Source organism: Triturus cristatus, chromosome 3_2 (assembly GCF_964204655.1).
Source record: "Triturus cristatus chromosome 3_2, aTriCri1.1, whole genome shotgun sequence".
Lineage (NCBI taxonomy): Eukaryota > Metazoa > Chordata > Amphibia > Caudata > Salamandridae > Triturus > Triturus cristatus.
The window spans coordinates 1,062,298,945-1,062,322,441 of record NC_140584.1 but is presented as its reverse complement, the minus strand read 5'-3'; the positions used below and the strand labels follow the sequence as shown (position 1 = coordinate 1,062,322,441).

The 23,497-nt window shown below is 46.8% G+C and overlaps 1 protein-coding gene across 7 annotated transcripts in view; it reads right to left on the bottom strand.

Moving 5' to 3' along the window:
• The window catches only part of GTF2I (general transcription factor IIi), a 1,662,009-nt gene that overhangs the window by 1,340,604 nt on the left and 297,908 nt on the right, over positions 1 to 23,497 (bottom strand). For all 7 annotated transcript variants that reach the window (XM_085649796.1, XM_085649797.1, XM_085649793.1 and 4 more), the window contains exon 7: positions 2,919 to 2,958. In XM_085649796.1, coding sequence (XP_085505922.1) covers positions 2,919 to 2,958 — 40 coding nt within the window. The remainder of the gene's footprint in view (positions 1 to 2,918; positions 2,959 to 23,497) is intronic.

Sequence of the window (23,497 nt, the reverse complement as noted above, 5' to 3'; positions counted from 1 at the left end):
TACTGCAGCTGCTGAGCCCCCAAAGCCTGGGAGACCTGCCAGTACTTCACCTAGGAACAAAGACTTTCTGAGAAGTAGCAGCCCTGCTTCACTGCATCCTGCAGTGAACCAAAGACTCCTTCCTGACAGGTCTTTGTGACCGCAGAAACCAGACACAGAAAGACACCACTACATCCGTCACTCCAAGCCCAAGTTGAAGTGGGCCAACTGCGCCATTGAGGATACAGAGACGAAATTCAGCTGCAACATTTTGTGAAAGTTATTTTTGTTTCCCGAAATGAGCTTCGTGACAACCAAAAGTACCATCTAAATGTTAAGAGCTTAACACCACAAGAATGAATTGGTTAAAAGGGCAAACCCATCAAAAAGGAAAGAATACTGTTTAGGGACTACTGGACATGAAGGACCTTGGCATAAAACTGCACACCTTTCAAGAAATTGTAACTGGGAAAGCCAAAAAACGTACTAAAAAACAAAGAAAAGCTGAATAGCCAGAGGTAATTTCAAATTGTAGATACTGAGGCCATTCGTATATATAGAAAAGTCACAAATTTCAATCTCCTAATGAGCAAAGAAAGCAGGGCGGGGCTGTCATCAAGTACCAGTTTTATCTATTTGCAAGCAATTTGGAGGAGCATCTAGACGCCATAATAATCTCCATCATGTTCCCAAGCAAAACCAAATCCACAAGGACTAAGACTCAATGATAGATACACAATCAGTACGTTCAGAACAGCAGATAAACTACCCTGAGCTACAGTGTGTTCATTTGAGTCTGTACCAACCATGTATAACACGCTGATGGATCATGCAGTAGACAAAAACCAAGTCAAGAAGTTAAGCATAGTCACTTTAATTTTTGTGGGGATCTTAATGGCCCTCATCTCAGCACTTCTCCTCTCCACTAAGAATTGATCAGAAATGGTCAGAAACCAACACCCGGTTATTGCACTGTAAGGAGGACGGAGGTGGGTCGGACCAGAAGCGGGATACGGCAGCGACGCCGCAACCAGGACCGGAAGGCGGCAGCGGTCTAGCTGCAGCCGAGGGAAACAGGGAGGAGACTGACGCAGGCGGAGGAAGGCGGAACAAAAGACGCGGAAGGCGAGGAGTCAGGGAGAGGTACCGGCGAGAGGAGGACAGGAAGCGTGGCGTACGGCGAAACGGTGGAAGAAGACAGGACTGAGAAGGAACAGGCGTGGAGACGACCGACGAGAGGAATATACAACGCGACCATACCCAGTGGGCTGCAGGAAGGAGAAGACGCCCCAGGTCCAGCCGCCACGTACCTGGGGACGGGCCGTGGCTCAATGTAAGTACCCCTACGGGGATCGTTCTGGTGGGGAAGGTGGGGAGGCACGGGGAGATAGGGCACTGGAGCGGTGATAACTTTAAGGCCCCACGACAAAACCTTTTCTCCCCCCCCACACAAAGACACCTGGTGACGGTAGCACAAGAGCAAACACCATTTGTGAGCATAATAGTGACCCCAACCTGTGTTTTCCTCTTTCTTTTGCTCGCCTTACCGAGTGGATGCCAGCCAGAGTGCAGGAAAACGGAAGACCCAAATACACCCTACTAAGTCATTCTGGAGCCAGGAGATAGAAGAAGTTGCCTTCAGCCACCTGTTGTGTTTTTTTTCCGTTTTTTTTTTGTTGGACTGACCTTTGTGACAGCAACTCCTTGCCAAACGTACCCTCAACTCTTTGCTATCCCTACCCCTTACCTAAAAGGAAATAAAAGGAGAACAGTACAGATCATATTCCGGCGTCCTGTGGTCCCTTCCATCCCTATAACTGCCCCGGCCTACTACATGCACCTTTAATGGTTGCTTTCTGCCGAAAAGACTTCCCTTTAAGCATGCCAAAGTGTAGACTGCTAGAAGAGAAATGGGGGCTCTTGAACAGGAGTGTGCAGGCTCAGACTACTTCAAGCTGATGTCCTTCCACGTTTGCAAGATAGGTGACAATATCCCTCGTCAGCTTTCGGGAATTGAAGGAGGATAAATATGTGGTTTTGAGGTTGAAAGTTCAGCATTCGGTGCACTGCTCTTACTCAGATGCCAAACATACTTGTACTTTTCAGGTTAGGTTAGCAACCGCTGCTGTTGTATTAGTAACCTCTGCCATTGTGACTGTTTGATAGAATTTCATTTGCATACCGGATGAATTATTGAAGACTGATACGAGAGTTTGAGTATCATCGGCTTAGGAAACCACTTCCAGGAAAAGGAAAGATTTGAATATGATCAATGTTTCGATCAAAGAGGGATGGGCTAGCTGTTTAGCCCTGTGAATCGCCTTGAGGTATAAGAACCAGTTCAGAGCAGAAAGGACTCTGGGACACAAACTGGAATCTGTTATAAAAAAAAGAGAAAAAAAAGATGCAAACCATTTAAGGACGGACTGGCAGATGCCAAGACCAAACGTGTTTGGGGAAGATGAAGTGGGAGATAGCGTACAATGCCATCAACAGGTCTAAGAGGATAAGAGCAGCAGACTCACTGTGATCCAAAATAGCCCTCAAACTGTCAATCAGCCACAAAGACCGTTTCAGGGCTAAGTAGCAGGCAAACCACAACCTATGAGGGATCAAGTAGTGCTCTGTCTTCCAGACAGTATGTGAACTAACATTTATTCGGGATCTTGGCTATAAAAGGCAGCAGAGATATAGGCCAGTAGTTGGCCGGCAAGTTGACGTAAATGGGCAGCTGTTAAGAGAAAAGGGACTAGAGTGGCCGGGTTGCATATGGAGGGGACCAAGGAAGACTTGGAGGGATTAAGTTGGTCAGACCATTGCTTGAGAACAAGGGGGCTTCTGACATAAATGTAATAGGATTAAACAGACTGTGTTTAATTGTAATTTCCATTTAAAACGTAATCCCAGTGCAATGACTGTTTAAAGTGCGAGATATTTACCCAGCTTGCCCTGCTGCTAATGTATTCATCGTACTGGCACCTGCAAAAGAGAAAAGCATGGCTTCAGTAATAGCTCACAAATATTCACAATATCTTTACTAGATGCACCGTAAAGAGGTACAATGAGCACTTACAAATTAAACAAGAACATGTAAAACCCCAACATTATTGAAGTAATATATATGCCTCATTTTAAAGGTGCATTTATATGCACGGGGTGCACCTTTACTGTTGCATGTACTTCATCCTAGCGATCTTTTTTTTTTCTGGTGCTGGTCTGCTCCTGGAGTCCACAGCGGGCATGCCTCAGAAGACTCAGCAAGCAGTTTTGCTGAACTACACCAATTGTGCTCTGCCTCTTTCTTGTAATCCATTTAGTTATCTTTCAGACTCCCTGTTCAAGCCTTAAAAAGACCATCTATAAGAAATACAACCTTCTTGAAATTCTTTCCAACTGGCCAGTGTGCAATACCAAAGGCCTTCACACCAATGAAGTGGTGTAAGGCCTTTCACATACATCTACTGAATAATACTTTGATATTCTGAACCACACAAATAGGAGGTCTTCAATTATTGAACAATACACTCACAGGGTGCTTTTTTTTTTTTTTTTTTTTTAATTGTTGCTGTAAACTGCACACAATTCTTAAATTACATCACATACTTTAGTTGAACTTGTTACCTTAGAAAAATAAACAATAGTTCGAAAAGAACAGTAGCTAGAAGTGCAGACCCAACAACAACCAGCAAGCATGCATCCGTTAGTACCTAAACAGGCAAGGTAACACAGAAAAACAGATAAGTAAATAAAGCAGACCTAATTCCTGCTCGCCTCACATCGGACGACTCAACAGAAAGTCTATCAATCCTGGGCTCAACCCCAATGTTGGTATCTGATTCATACAAAAATGCAAACTATCTTCGAGTGAGAACGTCATGGCTCTCAACTGGCAAACCAAGAATTTAAATACACAAAGTCTTTGGCACAGAATATGGTCTTTGCTACAACTAAAAAATAAATCAACAGCATGGCATAACACTCACCTAGGGTACCTTATTTGGTAATTTCCAGAGCAGTACATACATTCAAAATATTGAGATTGTTGTTCGAAACAATTACCAAATGAAACAAAATCATTAGTCCAAAACAAAGAATACAAGACAGCCTGATAAGGACTACATCTAAATAGATGTGTGACTTTTAGAATGCTCCTACCACGATTCAAGAGACTCTGGTGATTAAAACAAAGTAGCAATGCACTGCCTGGGTGAGAATGAAACTATTTATGCATGGTGACAAAAGTAAACTCAATAGTTATATAGCATATCAAAGTTTTAAAGAAAGACGATGGCGGTCCGGCTTTGCTGAGGCTCCGCGGCTGGGCGCCTCGCGGCAAATATATGGAGTGTCCCACCGGGTGCTAATCGGTGCGGAGGGCATTGGAAGGTGGACCCTGAGGCGGCCCTCGTATACCCAAGGTACCTCATGTGACTGGCGCTGGAGGGGGCTGAGGGGGAGCCGGGCTTTGGTGCAGACGGCGGGACCGGGAGGCCTCTCGACCGGCCCGATCGGAGTTTGCCTGACCCTAATATGGCCACCCAGGGGACATCGGATCCCTCTCAGTGCAGCCGGTGAGACCTTGCTCCTTGTGCCCACCGGAGCGACGGCCTTCTGGGCGCAGACTGGGGGAGTTGCTGTGCCCTAGACAGACCTGTTGGCCGCCTTCCCACCCCGAGTCGTCAGAGGACTTTGATGGCCGTGCCTTGACAGCAGACCCTGGGAGAGACTTGGACCTACACGGGAGCCGCGGGGGCGATGCTCGTGCTCCCCCCTTGACCTCGGGACGGCTGTGAGGGATACCCCGTGGCATCGGCTGTCACTGGAGACCCCGCAGGAGGTGGCCTGGTGCTGGGAGCGCCCTACGTGTGGTGCCTGGTGTGGACGATTCCTGTGCCTGGCCCGAGGGGGGGACCTCGTTGGGCTGGCCTGGGCGGCGGCTCCCCTGTGCGGCCCCACTCGTGAAACAACGCGGCTGCGCCCTTCGCCCTTCCGTGGCTTCCTGGCGTCGCCGGGGCTTCTGCGACCTGACAGACACCGCCGACCGGTCCAGACCACGTGGACTCGCGATGGGGAAATCAGAACCCGCGCAACATCAAGTGATCCCGGAGACGGCCCCGGACCTCGACGTAGTCCCCCAACAAGGTGGCCTCCGCGGACCAATCGATATCGGACAAGCTGGACAAGGTCCTCGCCGCCATTGAACTGTCACGTCTGTCTATGGAGGAACGCCTTGGTACCCTGGCGACGGACGTTAATCTCCTCCGCGATGACCACCATAAACTGGCGGACCGGGTGCGTACGGAGGAACGTACACTTGCGGAGATACAGCCCATGCTAAAGGAGCAGCAGCAGATGCTCCAGGGGGTCCTTACCCGTCTAGCCGTGGTGGAGGAACACGCACAGGATTTGGAGGGCCGCTCAAGACGCTGCAACATCCGGGTGCTGGGGCTGCCGGCGGGAGTCGAAGGTGCCGACCCCATAACATATATGGACACGTGGCTGAAGTCGTTTACCCCGCCATCAGACCGCACACCATTCTTTTCCATAGAACGGGCTCACCGAGTGCCGGCCCGAAAACCCCCGCCCGGCATGTCCCCCCCGACCATTTCTCGCCAAATTCCTGCATTTTCGGGATAGAGATGCGCTGCTTCGGGCGGCGCGCCTAGCTGCACCGTTGCGAGTGGAAAACAACCACATCATGATATTCCCGGACTATGCTCGAGCGGTGGAACAGCAGAGATCTTCCTTTCTGGACGTAAAGCAGAGGCTACGGGACAATAAGATCCAATATGCATTGCTCTTCCCGGCCCGCCTCAAGATTATCTATAAGGGGTCCTCCCTCTTCTTCGCATCCGCGGAGGCCGCGCAAGATTGGACAGATCAACATTGCCCGCGGACATCCGATCCTCGTCCCCAGAGGAGCTCCCCTCTCAAAACTTTTCACGCTCGGAAGCGACCCAAGAAGCTCCGTAACATCGAGTCCAGACCAACGCAGGGCGCCCACGATTCGCCGGATCTTGAACAGATAATGCGAGAACGACGGGAAGCTCTACAAGCAGTGATTGACCTGCGCACCACACAACCCTCAGACTCTATAGATCGACCTCCGCACCTATTTTCATCCAAAGGCGAAAACGACAGTGACAGCACCGTCTCGGGGGCGGACCAGGCGGCGCCCCCCCACGCCACTGTGCAAACTGCAGATGGACTATTGGATGGACTGCCCTCTTCTCCTCTACCCTGAGGCAACTCAGGCACGCGGACTCTTGGTATCCTTATTTGTGATGCACACACAGCACCCACGACATTGCACCCGCAGGGACAGTCACCCAGCTCCAGATACACACCGATCCTACTACATGCCCACTCAGCGTGCGGCCTCGCACTCGCACATCGTCACCCCCTATCATATAAAGCAGTTCTCCCCCCTCTGGTGTTACGGGAGGTAGTTTGGACACATTGTTACCCACACGATGAGTCCTGAGTATTAGGACGGTTTCCCGCATCCCCACACGTTGTTTACACCCCGGTTTGCACATGTCCCACTTCGCCATGGAGTTTCACACCACAGCACACCCGTTTTTCTAGGCTTCCAGTCCGCCTGCCCTCCTCTAACGCAGCGCATCCCTGAGGATCCACTACACGATGTCTCTAATGGGCACCACATCCAGCCCCCACACAGATTTGACCATCCATGGCACGACTGACAACTAGTGCAGACATTAATATAATCAAACTCAACACGCGTGGTCTGCATAATCCACGTAAGCGCTACGCGATATACGCCTATGCGAAACGACAGAAAGCATCTATCCTCTGCTTACAAGAAACCCACCTTAACTCAACCGAAGTCGGCAAACTACGAGTAAAATGGCGCGGACTCATCTGCGCCACGACCTACTCCTCGTTTGCTAGGGGGGCACTGATATGGATCCACCCGGGAACCCCTTTTCGGGAACTAAGACGGGTGGTGGACGACGAAGGCAGATACGTCCTACTAGAGGGTCTTTTAGACGGGAGGGCTATTCTCTTAGGAAGCATATATGTCCCAAACGTTGACCAGGATAAATTCTGGGACCGACTTACAATCTCTTTAGCTCAATTCACGCAGGTACCCTGACTATTAGGAGGGGACTACAACTGTATCCTGGATCCGGTGCTAGATCGCTCACACCCTCCACTCCCACACTCTCCCACCTACAGACAAATAGACCGCTTTAAAGTATGGGCCGCACACTGGTCCCTCGCGGACGCAGGGAGGCTGCACCAGACCCGCATTTACTCTTTCCACTCCATTCCTCATAATTTACGAGTCCGGCTTGACCGATTCTTATGCACTGCAGCGCTTCTCCCGCAAATCTGTCACTCGGACTACTTGGGTACAGTTGTGTCTGACCATGATGCGCACCTCCTTGGCCTCCAATGGCGACCCCCGCATCCCCCGGTCCCCACGTGGCGACTGCCGCGGGACTGTCTTGCAGACCAGGCCTTTACACATGACCACCAACGTAGCATCCAAGACTACTTTACGCATAACGCAGGGACCACGTCGTCAACCCTGGTCGAGTGGGATGGCTTCAAGGTAATGGCCTGGGGAGAATGCATTCGGTACAGAACCGGGGTGCGACACACCCTGGAGCAAGCCCAAGAGAAGGCGGAGCAGCAACTGGCGGCAGCTACTAAGGCTGCAGATCAATCAGTGGCGACGGTGGCTCAGGTCGCCCACGCCAAATCAGAGTACCAGGTGGCGTGTGTGGACCTCCGTCGTCACAATTTTCGGGCTTACGCAAACAGAATGCATCGGGACCGTGACAAGTCGGGCACACTCCTGGCATGGCTTGCTAAGCAAGATACCGAAGTCCGGCCTATCACCGCAATCATAAATCCCCAGGGCACTCTGGTGCAATCTCAGGATGAGATCCTCCAGGCGTTCTATCACCATTACTCGGCAATATACACTGCTCCCTCGTCTCTCGATCCCGGAGCCATCGACCACTTCCTCGACCCTCTTCCCAGAGTCTCCGCTGCGGATCGGAAAGGGTTGGACGCAAAGATAAAAACAACTGAGATTACAGGCGCGGTGCGAGCACTGGCCCGCGGCAAGGCCCCTGGCCTGGACGGGCTCCTACTTGAATACTACGCCACTTTTGCCCCGCTGCTGACCCCTCGTCTGTCCGCAGTATTGGACTCGGCGCTCAGACTCGGCGAGCTGCCCGGCTCTATGAGAGCGTCGGTGCTGGTGACGTTTCCGAAACCCGACCGGGACCCTCAACTCCTCGCCTCCTACGTCCCGTCACACTGCTCACAGCCGACTGTAAAATCCTAGGAAAAATTTTGGCGGATAGATACTCTCAAATCATATGCCCGTTAGTGCACCTGGACCAATGCGGTTTCGTTCCAGGAAGGAATACCTCTCGTATTATCCGCCGCCTTTTTCACATTCAGGATCAGATCGGTGATCGATTTCCTCACGCGGCGTGTCTGATCTTGGACATTGAAAAGGCATTCGACACTCTAACATGGCAATTCCTCTTTGCAGTCCTGGGGCGGGCGGGCCTCGGCCCCACGCTTATAGCCTATACTCGCCTACCACACATCAATCTTACGTCCCGGGTCCGCCTAGGTCGCTATATCTCCCCGGAATTCACGATACACAGGGGCACGCGACAGGGGTGCCCCCTCTCGCCCCTATTGTTCGCACTCGCGGTAGAACCCTTGGCCATCTGGCTCCGTAGGGACGGGCAGGCCTGGGGTATCCCACTAGCGGACGGCACGCACTGTGTATCCATGTATGCGGACGATCTTCTCATATATATACGGGATGTGACGACGGATCTCACCGTACTTGAGACCGCACTGGCGGAGTTCGCGGAGGCCTCGGGGCTGAGGGTGAACTGGGACAAGTCGCTGATCTATCCCCTCCACCCGGACGCCCCCCCTCGGGAGGTCTGGATTGGTGACCGGAAACTGCATTGGGCGACGGAGGGTCCCCGATACCTCAGGATCCGATTATATCATTCCCCAATAGACATTTTTGAGGGGAACCATCGGAGAGCACTAGCAGGGATACGATCCTCCATTGGGTTCTGGCGGAGTTTACTGTTGGGCCCGATTGGCCGGGTAGCCCTGGCAAAAATGATACTGGTCCTGCGGCTCTTGTACTACTTTACCAATCTCCCAGTGATTCCCCCCCGCTCCTTCTTCAAAGATTTAGATACACTCCTCAGCTCTCTAATATGGGGGAAGGGACGGCACAGAATTGCGCTGGCCGAGCTACGCCTGCCCAAGACGCTGGGGGGACTCGGGGCGCCCAATTTCGAAGCCTACTTCCTGGCGTCGCAGCTCCAATGGCTTTCATATTGGACGGCAGGGCGATACCTACTTGAGACGTGCACGGACACGAGATATGTGCCCGTGCCAGAGTTACGTCGCCTGCTTATACCGGGTTCCCGTCCCATGTGAACCTACCCCCTGCAGGTGGACATCGCCCGGAAATGTGTTCAATGTATCCACCGCATGGTGCCGCGCTGCCCTCCATACACGCCATCACTGTCGCTAGTCGGCTGGCCCAGAAATGACGGATTTTTCACACCCGCCATGCTTCGGGAATGGACGGCGAGGGATATTGTCGAAGCAGAAATGCTATTTGACGAGGGACAGCTCCGGCCATACCGACAGCTCATGGAGGATTACGATTTGCCCCCAGGCCAGTTCCTGCTCCACCATCAACTCCTCAGCCACTTTCGACTATATTCTGATCTCATGCAGGGGGAGCCTCCCACACACCCAGTCCTCCACACAATCTTACAAATGGGACGGGGTCGACACCTTATTACATGGTTGTATAAATCAATCGGGGACCTGACACCCCCACAGCTGATGCCTCTCTGGGCTTTATGGGAGGAGGAGGCAGGACGACCATTTCACGACAGCGAATGGGACAGGGCGATAGAATTCCCCAAAAAAGTATCCAGGAATGCCCGCTTTAAGAATATACAGTTTCACATTCTCCATAGGGCCTACTTGACGCCAGCGCGCCTTCAACGCTTTTATCCCGACACTACATTCCTATGCCCTCGCTGTCAAGCGCGAGATGCTGCCTTCTTTCACATGTTCTGGACCTATCCGGGCATTCAGAACTATTGGACATCTGTCCACTCGACACTCCGAGATCTCACTGGGCTGACCCACTTGACTACCTGGGAGGGATGCACGCCTGGTATCCTGGGGCGGAGAAAGCGACACAAGGTGCAGATGCGCTTCGTCTTCCTGGCCCACTTACTGGCCAAGCGCTGTATAGCCATGCACTGGCGGTCCCCTACTGGTCCCCCACAGGCAGCTTGGGTAGGGGCGGTTCTAAAATGGGCTGCAGCTGAGGAGGACGCAATACGAGAGGAGGAGGCCAAAGGTACCCGTAAAACCCCAATCTCTCTAGAATGGGCGCTCCTACTACACCAATTCCGACAATCTCAGACCCCAGTTGTCCCGGTAGCCGACATGCATACCCCCGACGCCGCACTGCCTCACGCGGTCCGGGTCCCCACGGTGGGGAGATTTCTCTCTCTCCCCCCCCCCCCCCCCCAGCGTTCCCCCGCACCAGCTTCGGGCCAGATGGGTTCCCCCTCCTGCTCACCTGCTGCACCACACGGTTCCTCATCCCGGATTGCGCACACACTCGTCCCCCCCTAGATGGGAGGCAACTACACGGCCGAATGGGCAATGGCAGACTTGGGACATAGCCTAGGCCTCGTCGCCTAGAACTTCATGGCACTCCCCAGTTTTTTCTTTTTATACAGGCAATGATCTGCTACACTACAGACCAATTCTACACGGAACAAGACATATACGTGCTTTCTATATTGATGTTGGTCTATTTTTCTACTCATGTAACATACTCCTTTCCACGGAACGTGCTGTATGTATGCTTATATTTTTAAATGCCAATAAAAAGAATTAAAAAAAAAAATCAAAGTTTTAAAGAAAAAAAAGTAACTAATGAAAATAAAGAAGATAAATACTCTAGATGGGTGAAGGAATAGTACATTTTTGTAATCCTAGTTTACCACAATGGGAATCTCAATTGAAGTCAAAAACTAATTATCCCAATTATGTGCCGGATATTTACACCCAGAGGTTGGGATCCCCGGACACTATCAACAGAATTCCTCTTCAAAGCTGGTCTCCAGCTATATAGCCTCAACTATTAGCAAGTCACACTAAGTAAATTGTTTAAATAGATTTTTCTTTCTAAAATATCAATATTGATTGAAAACTTACTAACAGATAGGCCCAGTTTAGCAAGCCATAATCTTTCCACAGCCTCCCTTCTTCATAGCACCTCCATGACAAGTCTCCTACTCCTCCCTGCTTTGAGGACGACACAGCGCCGCAGGGAGAGAAAGTAAGCAAGGCACTACAGAGATGGAAGGAAATCTGTCAAAACCAGCTACAACCAACGGCATGGGGCCTGAGCTGGGCACCAGGTGTCTAACAACCGTTTGGGCTGCAGGGCCCCCTCTGACAGACAGTACAACCCCTTGCCTCAGTCGCTGTGGTACTTACAGCCTCTTTAGGACAACAACCGAGATAGTGGGGGAAACGCAAAGGATTTCACCCCCTCTTACTGCTTAAGCAATCCACCCTACCTCCACACTTGCATTAACCTCCATTTACCGAGCAAGCAGCAATCTACTGGCTCCCAGGTGAGCACATAGAGTGGTGCGTTCACCACTAGGGCAACCACGCTGAAGGAGGAGTGGGAGCCTTGCCAGGTCTCGGTACAGCAGCTTGCGCCCTCGCTCTTTCTACGGGGCACTGTATCATCCCTTCATTCTGCTTCATAGACCACCCCACTGGTAGCCACAAACCTAACTGCAATCTAGGGAGCTAAGCGTACTCTTACTAAAGGCTCAGCAACCAGACAGCTAGATTTCATATCCAAGAGTTTAGATCCCCAAGAAGTGCCAGTCTCAGAAGGAATTCCATTGTTAAGTGCCCCCTCCACAGGGTGATCTAAGGTCTAAGCGGGAGACCTCCAGCCTCCTCTAATGAGGTCAGGGAAGGTTATGGGGCTGGTCTCCAGTGGACCTGTCAAAAAGAAACGTATTGCAAATACTCTGACCCTTGCACTCAATCTGAACAGTGAAGACCCTATGGGCCCCTATACGAAATGGGCCTAGCGTGCAACGTGGAGGAGGTAAGCAATCTTCAGGACACTCTCCACCCGCACTCCTCTGTCTCGCATCATCCAACCAAAAATCTACATCAAATGTAGATTTCTGAAGGACCCAGGAGCTGCATATTACTCCAGAAACGAGGGTTTAACAGGGCTAAAGACCCCACTACTACCAGAAATGATCACCTATCCTGAAGAGCGGGTCCTACCCCTAACCCAGCTCGGCGCTCTACCTTCAACTAATAACTCGGTTCAAGGACAGAAAGATGCCAAAAAGGGCAACATCCAACTCTCCCACAGTCAATGTGGATGGTGGTGAAAGAAAAAATAGGGACGCATGCGTAGGTGCAATTCATCTAAGCCAAACCGAATTCTCAAGCTCCAACCCTCTTACTCCAACATTTCCACCACCACAATAAGGAGGCAGCCCCAATTTCAGGCATGCTTTCACAGAGTGCAAAATAAGCGAGCCTACCACAAACAAATACAATCCACCTTACTGACTCTGGAAGCAAAAATCCCAACCCTCCAATTAAGCAAAAGGAGAACTCCAAAGTCCTTCCAGGAAACCTACTGTCCCCATGGCCGAAGGCATGTTTTAGCCTTGTGCAGCATGATTATTAAACCAGTCAAATCAGCAGGAAGCGCTAAACTTAATGGCACAAAGCCAGTCCATCGTACCACTAACCGTAACAGATCCTTCATACTGCCCTACAGCGCTTTCCAAGCAAGAGCGTTATGATCATCAAAAAAGAGAGGATACCTAGGCAGCATCAAATTACATCTCCTACCTCACGACTCAAGAATTGGAGATGGTCGCCTCTTACGTACAGGGCACCTCCTGTACAAGCAGTGCCCTTAAATGGAGTTGAGGAAACCGTGTTAAAATAGCATGGTCAATAGCAAAGAAAAGAAAACTTGAAACCTTTTGAATCAAAGTTGCATACATGGCGTTCAAATACATGCAGGAAGACAGAAGTCCTTTGCAGTGAGATAGCAAACTTGTTTGGTTCCTCTAGGCAAGTTTGAGCAGTCTGTGGAGGAAGGTAGGGGCGGGTTGGTGTACTGGGCCAACATAAAAAACATACGGCAAAAAATACTTCAAAAAGCAACCAAATCTGCTCTAAAGTCCTGCAACAACAAAAATAAAATTACAAATCGCAACTGAAAGGGAATAAGTATTGAAAACATCGTTTTTAGGTCTCGCTAGCTATCGCGTAAGCGATCGCTCAGCGAGACTCTAGTAAGGGGCTCCCAAAAGTGGATTGCATGGCGAGCACGCGCACAATCACGTGCATCGTGCCGCCATGCAATCCGCTTTTGGCATCGTACTTCAAAGGGTCCGCTCCCCCGCCTGGAATGCGCTCCCCCGCCTCCGCCAAGCGCGCGCGCCATGCTACGTCGGGCTTGTCTTGTTTTTGAATCAGAGTTGTGCACACCACGTTTGTAGGTAGGCAGCTGGCGTTGTGGGTTAGGCGGTTGCTTCCCGAAGTTACTGTTTATGTCTGATTTTAGGCATTGTTTACAGCATTGTATTTGCTACTTTATAGCCCACTTTAGAGTGGTTTGTGTTTTTAAGCTTTAGTTGCCCACTTTGCCGTGTTCTACTGTTGCCACATTATTCTCTGTCATTCCCAAATATATGTGTGAATCGAGGGGAGAGAGACTTGCCTTGCCCACGGAATGTCTACATGGCGGGAAGGATGCAAATATATGTTGCAGGCTGCGTTCCTTTCTGCTTGGTTGCCTAGCCCGGGCAAACTTTGTTGAAAGTGCACAAGTGTGTTTTTTATGTGCACAGTCATTTTAAAAGGCGTGTCACCATTTCCCTTTTTTGAAATTCAAATCAAACTTTATTTTTGGTTTTAGTCTCGAAAATAAATTTCCACAGGCACTTTAAAAGCCCAAAGACCTTTGACTTGTATTTTTAACTGATGTCCACTTCTTAGAGTGGCAGAGTAGCCTGGGCACGTGGATCAGATTTAGATGTTGGCACTGTGTGCCATTGGAGGCCAGAAGAGCATGGGTGATGGTTGTGCAAACACTGCAGCTGTTTACAAAGCATGTATTGGGGGGCATGATTTAGACACTTGTTAGCACAACACAAGAATTGGGGATTAACAGGTTAATAATAATTGTACCTCCCCCCCATTATTTAGCATAATCCACTGCTGCCCTCTGTCACTGTTTTTACAAAATCTTATTACGACAATTGACGGGTCCTGGAGGGCATCACCGTGCTGTACCATCGTAGATGTACACAACCTAAATAGTGGCGTAGATTTGCTGAATTTTCCATTGTTGATTTTTCCATGCGATGGCGAGCAGACTGAGGTAAATCCAGGCTACTGTCAATCAGTACAGTGAATGGTTACATAGAAAGCCACGTTTGTCTTTTTAGGTACTGCTTTGTTGCAATTGCGTGGAATTCAAGACATGACAGACGAGACGACAAAGCAAACACGCACATTTCCAATGACATCTGAATTTGGCCTTCAGTGCAGACTGTGACATCATTATGGAGCCTGACATCAACATCTAAATTCAGAACTTTCTTTAGGTAGGTCCATGGAGACTATACATGTTTTATGTCTAAAATCAAAATGTAGTTGTCTAACTTAAATTTTGAGAAGCACAATTTTACATCACACGTTTAAAAGCAACAGTACAGATTAGGAAAATGCATTTAAGCTTAAATATTGTATGAAACAAGAGTCTTCTCGTATTTTGGATAACTAAAAATTTGGTAATGACCTGCTTTCATGTATTTTATGGAGATGCAAACTTGGAAGTTCATTCTGTCCACCGTGATCTGCTTGAGAACCTTGTTCAAAATGAGATACAGTCAAATGTATTTAGGCACAGGAGTCCACTCAACAGTTTTTCCACCCCGAATTCTCAGCTGAGCTTGTCATTTTTGGGACCTTTTTTCTATTTCTAAATTGAGCTCTTTAGCAATCCGCTTATTTGTATTGCGTGAAAATTCTAGATTACTGTGTGCAGGGTAAAAGTAATCAGCGACTTAAAAAAAAAAAGCTGCTTGTTCGCGTCTGTTACACATCGTTAACATGGCCGTGATGGAATTATTGAAATGGGTATATATTACAAAAGCTACCCTGAATCTGTGTATTTTTTACACTTATTCCATGAATAGATTAAACTGTGAGCAAACACGACAAGCATTTGCAATGCAATAGGTCTCGCATTTATGCGAGTTTAAGCTATTGGCATTGTAAATGACAAAGCCTTTTATTTATGTTTTAAAAACGAAAACACACATAAAAGGCATTGCCATTTACAATGCTAATACCTCAAACTCGCGTAAATGCGAGACCTATTGCATTGCAAATGCTTGTTTCAAATGAGGTTACATGGATGCTGAGAAAGGTAAAAAACGGGCAGGATGAGCCAGCTGCAAAGAAAGGGAAACCTAAAACCTTGCGAAATAAATTTGTACAAGCATAGTTTAAAATGTAGGAGCTCGTTAGCCTGGCTTTTTCAAACAGGGGAAAGGGGTAGAGAACACAATCAGGCAACAGTGCTTAAAGGAAAAAAATTGTTGTACATTTATCCAATGAGATTAGGGAAAAGGCAGAGTAAAGGTGTGTACGGAAAAGCAAAAATTTGCTCCAGACCACAATAACAAACAGAAGCAAAGACAAACTCAAGAGTTATGCAACACCGGTGGCTTCAAGGAATGAAAAACATCAAACAGTCCATAACAGACCCACCCATTCAGATTTAAAACAAAACAATTCAGTGAGAAGAAGAAAACAAAACCATGTCAATTCCAGGTATTGGAAAGAGAAAAAAAAAAGAAACTTAATCTAAACAAGAATGCAGTGGGCGCATCAGAACTCAAGATGTAGGAAGGATGGAACATAAATGGATGGGCTCAAAATTGCACCGCCCCCACACCCTCCCCACCCCCCAAAAAAAATGTGTATTCATTTGTAAAAACAAACACAAGAATACACAGAACTCTACCACAAAACGGTCACAGGTGGCCGCTTATACTCCAATCTCTGCAATGAATACCAACCATCAGACAACATACCATCCGTGCCATCTACGGAAGCCGATTTGTTTGACACCCGAGAAAGTGGGATACTCCTGAGAGGCCCTCGAGGAGCGTGGCTGCACCAGGTGCATTAGAAAGTATGGGGGTGGGGATAAGAAAGGGAAAAACGGGATGGCATTGGGAAAAATAATGGGCATTCAAGCACAACAAGATTTATGTTTTGACCAGCATAATACTAGAAAAGCCAACTTAATATAGGACAGATAGCCCAATGTATTAAGTAATTTCTTTTATGTTCGTTTTCTATTTCTTTCTTCCCTATTGTGCTACCAGGGAAATGGATGTACAATACGGAGACATTCGTTAGCAGAGCCAACTGTAATAAAACACTACGGAAGTCATAGCAGACCCTTCTAGAATAAGATTGACTCATGGCACCGTGTTAGTTGGCAAGTCTGTGTGCACCTCTGAAAGAAATTTCTGCTTTTCTCCTTGTGCTGTACCGTTCATTTAATCCAGATTTGTCTGCATGTGTTTGTGTGCCTTTATATAAATATATGTGTCTGAATCCATGTGTGTGCATTTGTGAGAGAGTGGTTTGTAGATGTCAGGTGTCTAACTCTTTGCAAATACACCTGATGTGTGTTGGACAGTTTTTCTGTACAAGCCTTGTGTATGTGTGTGCTTCTGTGTATCCATATGTGTAGGGCATGTTGGTGTATGTCGGTGCTTTATTTTTGTGTTTTCCTGTTGATACGTCTGTAGGCATGTATTCATGCATGAATTTGGTTGTGACTTATGGCTTATGTGTATGTCTGTCTATCCATGTGTCAACCAATTTGTGTATATGCCTGGGTGTACTTGTATTACTGTGCTCGTCAGTTTGTAAATACTTTTGGCTGTATCCATGTGCGCGCGTGCGTTCTAAACGTCTCTCTGTATCTATGCATTTCAGCCGTCTGTGTCTCACTGACCATGATTTAGCCTCTGTCCCTTTTTTCGCTGATTGGGACTTTTTCTTGATTTTAGGACTGTCTAGACACCATGCAGATCTACTACGCTTTTGTGGTGAAAAACAAGTGTGTGTGTAAGTGTGTGTAAGTGTTTTTGGGATGTATTTTTATTTACAAATTTATTTTTGCGTATTTAATTATAATGGTATTTTGAAGTTGGAGTTAAACGTCACCTGCTCCCCCAAGCAGCGCACGTACAGCCCTATCAGGCTGGTCACGTCCTGGTAGCTATGTTTCTCCAGCATAGTCATAACAGGCCCCACTATGTGCAGTGCACTTCCAGGGAGTACGCTGTAGACACTTCGTCTCTGCCTCGCAGCTCCACAGCCTGCCATCTCTTGCGGAGCACCAAACTTCCAAGGCTTCCCGCTCCCTCACGGCAGCCGCCATTTGAGGAGACTACAGCACTGCACTGGCAGAGGACTGGAGTAACTGAGTCAATATTTTGTGGAAAGAGCTGCCAGGACAGGAGCTTCTCACATTTCAGTGTTAAAGAAAGGTAGATTTTATTAAGTTTACATTTCAAATGTCTTCCAGGCTGTAGTCCTTTGTCTAGTAATGTCCCTCACAGCAGAACTGTCTCCAGCCTGGAGCACTCACAAGAGAGGCACAAAGAGGTGTGAAGGATCTGCACCAAAGTGTAATTAAGGTAGACAAATGCTTGGCCTCACCTAAAGGGTCCCTTTCAACCTGCAGCTCCACCTCTACTCGCCTATAGCATCAACAAAAAGGGCACTGGTTCAGGAAGTCTAATCAGCAGCTGTTTTCTAATAAAGTGTTCATTGACTTTGTAAAGGGAGCCCTTTCACCACCCCCTCACTCACACATCACCAGTGTTTGCATCCCTCGCTCTCCAGCCACTGTCTGGGATGGGTCCTCATCTTCCATCTGGTGGCAATGCATACCAGAGGCATTTAAATGTATCCCACTCTGCTGTATAATTAATACTCTGAGTCAAACCTGAGGATGAACACCAGAATCTCGTTCTCAATGTGCACATTATTTCCCATGTATTTTCTCGACGTATACGTCCAGTCATTTTTCTCTTTCAGCCCTTCAGCTAATCTACTGGGCTGGCTGGATCGGTGGTCTAGCAGTAGTCTAGCAATGGAGAGATGGTTTACATGTTTCTAATACCTATTAACATTTTCAATATAGCAGAATCTTCACAAATAAATGTTTTTATATTTTGCACCTTCAAAATGCATTTGGTCTCAAAAATATCCACTACATTCCTTAAACCTGGAATTAAAAAAACTGTCCTTTAAGTAAAACTATGGTTTATCGCCCCTCCTTTTTTTCTTCTCCCTTTTAAATGTCCCTCTTCTTACCATCCTCTGCATGCCTCCTCTGTCTGAGCACAATCTACTTTGACACATGCACCATTGACTTTTCTTTATTTCAGTGAATTTCCTACAACTCATTTACAAGATCACAATCTCTCCTCCCTCTTCTGAACTCTCCACTAACTCTTGTCTTGTCTTTATCTTTGTTTGATTAATAAAAACCATTACAATTTTCGAACAGCTTTAAAATTACGACTTTTAAAACAATAAAAGGAAAAAGGTAAAATAATTATTCTGTTTTTAGAAAAAAAAACACAACACTGATCATGTTTCATCCAACGTAGTGTCTTAAGTTCATTTACAAAATTTTAATAATGTCCTTTCTGCCACTGCAGACTTCCTGACTTACTCCGTTCGTTGTAATAGAGCTTAGGAGCCATCTGTCTGTTAACTTTCTTGTAACAATTTTGTTACCTTAGTCATAAATTTAATTTCCCGACATGCCAGGATGGAAGAAGTGCCTCCCAGCCAGCTTATTACTGCTTGCCGGCAAGTGCGGATCTCTAACATGATAAAGATGGCCCGAACATATCGTCTTCTTAAAACTAGTAAAGCTGGACATGCACATAACAAATGCGTCAAAGTTTCCTTCTGGTATCCACACAGTCTACAGTGTGGACTTTCAATTTGATGTTTCCAAGAGGGCCTTAAATCCTTTGAGTAGTGCATGCCCATACGATAGGCTACGAAGGCTTTCTTTAAATGTTGACTATAATGAAAGGCCAAATATCCCTGTGGTTTTTGATGAGTGTAGGAGTTGATTACTGTCCACGCATGGCGCCGTTTCGTTCGAGTTTTTTTGTCTTCTAACCGGGAGTTCCTTTTTGCTGAGCCGTTGGCTACTTTACAGAAGTACGCCTGGTCTGTTTTTTTTTTTCCATACTTCGTGTAGGTCCAATGTAGTCAGACAGGTGCTGAGGTAACTTCCCCATAAGGTGGTATTGGGCTGGTTTTCCTGGTAATTGATTTCCTCCCAACAGATGTTGTCCATTGACTCGCTCGGAGCAGAACGGATCTTATGACACAATTTTGCAAAAACAGACATTAACCGGTATTTTTGATTCTGTAAGCCAAATTCGAGACGTACTTGTGCGGGCGTGGCTGAGTGCGGCAGGTTAAACACAGCTTTATATATTTTATTTTGTAGGTTGTTTAGAATTTTTGCCTCCCCTCCTAGCCACATAGTTAGCCCGTATGACAAGGTAGGTAAAATTTGTGATGCCATTACCTTTAATAAGTGAGTATAATTCGGGCCAGCCATTTTTGATTGCAGTTGCTTGTATGCGTAGATTAATGATTGTGCCTTCCCTTTTAGTACCAGAGAGTGCGTTTTTTTTTTAATCACCTTCCCCAAGGGTCATCCCCAGATACTTGTACGAGTCCTGTTCATCTAGGACTAAGTTATTAATTGACCATTTGAATTTCGGTGTCTTCCCTTCCACGAGCCGAAGCACTTTTGTTTTTTCTTTGTTCAGCTCCAAATTTTCTTGTACTAGATAAGATAAGAAATGTATTAAGCGTTGCAGACCTATTGGTGTTTGACTTAATAGTACTATGTCGTCTGTGTACTGCAATATTGGAACTGAAACATTTCCAAGTTTCGGGGCATGACTCGATTTTTTCTAGATTACGTCCAATGTCTGCTAAATATAGGTTAAAAAGACTAGGGGGGGGCTAGGACACAGCCTTGTTTTAGACCGTCCTGTGTCTCAATTTAGTTAGGCTGGTCCCATTCCCTTGTTTTACCTTTGCCCTTGTATCGCTGTATAAACCAATTATTGCATTTAAAGAAATCAACCTGTAGTTCCCTGGGTGTTTTCGATCCCCTTTCTTGTAAATTGGGTGAATGATGTTTCCTTTCCACGAAGCTGGGGTTATTCCCTTTGTAAAGATGAAGTTAAATAACACTGTTAAGTGTTCAGCCCAGAACTCTTTGTTGGTTTTAAAAACTGCAGTTGGGAGGCCGTTTGGTCCAGGAGCCCCCTCTGCTTGGAGTTTTTGAATTCGCTTTTTTAAATGGGTACGGGTAGTCAACATATCTTGATGGAAAGCGTCTTTTTCAAGGATCACATTTTCTTGCGTTCTTTCACTGGCGCATGAGTTTAAGTTGTCATTTTCGATGTTAATTGATGGACCTCGATTTTTTTCAGTTCAGTGTGGTTCCTTTTTTAAATAAAGGTTCTTCACATAGACGCCCCAGGTCCTGTCCCCGATTCCGGGGTCCAGTTGTAATACAGCGCCTGAGTTTAATTAGTTAATAATGCCCCAAAAGTCTCGGGAGTTTGGTTTTTTGCTTATTAAAAGCCGTTTTTCCTAGATCGATTCTTTATATAATGCCTTTGCCGTCCATAACTTTTTACGGTATTTTTTTCTCATGCTCCTAATAGTGTTATTGTTTAATTTGATTCCCTGGGCGGCCGTTCTTTGTTGGATCTTTAGTGCACTGGTTTTTTTTCTCTTCGAGTCTTAATTCAGAGTTATACCATGGTGCAGATTTTATTTTTCCGTCTCTTCTCACCCCTGGCAGAACCAAATGCTTTTCCTTCAGGTCCTCTAATAAATTTTCCCAGTTGTTTACGGGATCTACGTATTCTAAACTCCCAATTTTAGTCACAAAGTTACTGGCTGTGGACTGGATGATCTTTGTTTCGCCTCCCCTCCATTTTATTTTCCGGAGATTACATTTTTTGGGATGTTGCTGGAACTAGCAAAATTTTTCGGCACTGGGAACTACGATGGTCAAGCGTATAATTTGGGGGAAGTGGTCACTTTCTGTGCGCTGGACTATTGAGTATTCCTCTATAGATTTTATTATACTGGCGCTTACGATTGTAAAGTCTATAGTAGATTTAACCTTTCCAGGTGAGTACCGGCAAAGGGTGCCCTTTTTTTTTTTTTTTACTGATTAAGATTGTCAGGCCCAGTAAATTTGGGTTACAAAATGGGGCTTGTTTAAACCCTTTTACTGCTTTTTTTCCCCAGTTAGGTCCGCCCTTATCGGCGCTCAATAGGTTGCAATTAAAGTCTCCCGATATCATCAATGAACTTAATTTGTTGTTTTTTTGCAAGGGTTTGATGAGTTTAGTTAGCGTTCCCATTTTTTCATTTTTTGTTTTTCGATCTGGGTGTATATAGATGTTTAATAATAGGAGCTGGGGCTTTGTACTAATTTTTGTAACTTGAACCCAATTTAGCCCAACGTCCAGTTCCTCTAGTTCGCAGTTAAATTTTTGCGACACAAAAGTTGATAGGCCACCTCGTGGGTGCCCATATTTGGTCTGCCTCTCTGCTAGTATGTGGTAATCGATGTAACCTGGAATTCCAGGATGGGACGAATTCCAGGTCTCTTGAAAAAGAATTATGTCGTGTTCGCATAAAAATGATTGGGTTTCATGATCCTGCCCCATGCTACTAAACCCGTGCACATTCCATGAGCATATTTTGATCATTGCCGGTTTTATTTCTTCCATGTGTGGGTCTTGTATTTGTTCTCTAGCTGAGGCATTTACGACATTTCTAGGAACTCTTTTTACTTAGCGCCAATGGAATCCATGACCAGTCCTGATTGCTGTAGTGGGGCCCGCTTTTGAATGACTGGTTTTTAAAGGTATAATTGGGTCCTGATGTTTTTCCCTGAGACGATGCCCGAGCTGCGCGAAGACACGCTTTTAACTCAGGGCTTCGTAATACCTCCTCCTTTAGATGGACTAAGCTCTTAGAGAGGGGGTAGGGATATCTAGGACGCTTATGTTGCTTCAGGGTTATTCCCCAGCTCTTGAATATTGCTTTGTGGGCAAAGATTTTAACTGCAAGCTCCTTTGAGGTCCAAGTAATGACCGAGTTTTCGGTATCTGGTTTGGCTTTGTTTTGTTGAAACTCCACTGCTTCCATGTCTTGTGAAGTTATTCTGTTTAATTCCAGGATTTCCTTGACTAATTTTATGATGTTACCTCTATTGAGGATATCCTGTATACCCTTTGTAGCGTATTCCGGAATAAAGGTCAGTACTGGTTCAATCTCGTCCTGATCTTTTTTTTGGTTTCCTTCCTGGTCCGTTTCAAGATCTTTTGTTCTATTGGTCCGAGTGTTTGTAGTTATGAGTTTTACCTGACCTTTGGTTGTCACATTACTCTTGTCCGTTACCTTCACGTTTCCCAGTTCTGTATATTGAGTAGTTTGCATTTGTTCATGGGTAACACTCTTTAAGATGACGCTCCTGCCCCTTCCGTTTGCAGTGATCTTAAGTGGCGTCTGATCTATTCCTAGGTGAACAGGTTTAGATTCCCTGATTTGCTTGCTTATTTTGTAATCCGAATGCCAGTTGTCGGTTTTTTGTACTCTCTCTTTTTTTTCTCATTTGATGGAGCCGGGCTGACCTCTATGTTGGCTATAAAGTTTTGGAGGGCTGGTTCATATATGAATTCCTTGTTTCGAGAATTTTCCGCCATTAAACTTGAAGGCACTGTTTGTTTTACTGTCTTCTTAGTACTGTGAAAGCCTGCAAGCTGTCGTTCGCTCAGCTTCGACCCCTCAGAGATTATCAATTCTGGTTCGTGTGGTGGTTCTACCGTTGTCGAGTTCTCGAACGAAAAACTCACCCTTTCCGCATGTAATAGGTCCTGTCTTCTGGAGGAGCCATTCGGCGAGACGCAATTCATTTCGGGCCCTTGAATTACGTTCTTTGTACAAATAGGGAAGAGATGTTAAGAGGCTGTGGTTTGTTTGTTTGTTTGTTTTTTTGTTGTTTAGGCCGCGCCTTCCTGGCTCTCTTCCTTTGCCTTTTTGTTAGTTTGCCTTGGTGCTCCAATTGGGGGGTGGGCAGTTGTTTGTTTATTTGTACCTCATGACTTTCTATTGCTCCCGCTTCAAACTCTTTGTGTGAGGGGGAATTGATGTTTCGGACCCCTTCGTTAATGGTACTCTGTTTTATTCGATGAGATGGAGCTTTTGGTGTTTCTTTGTT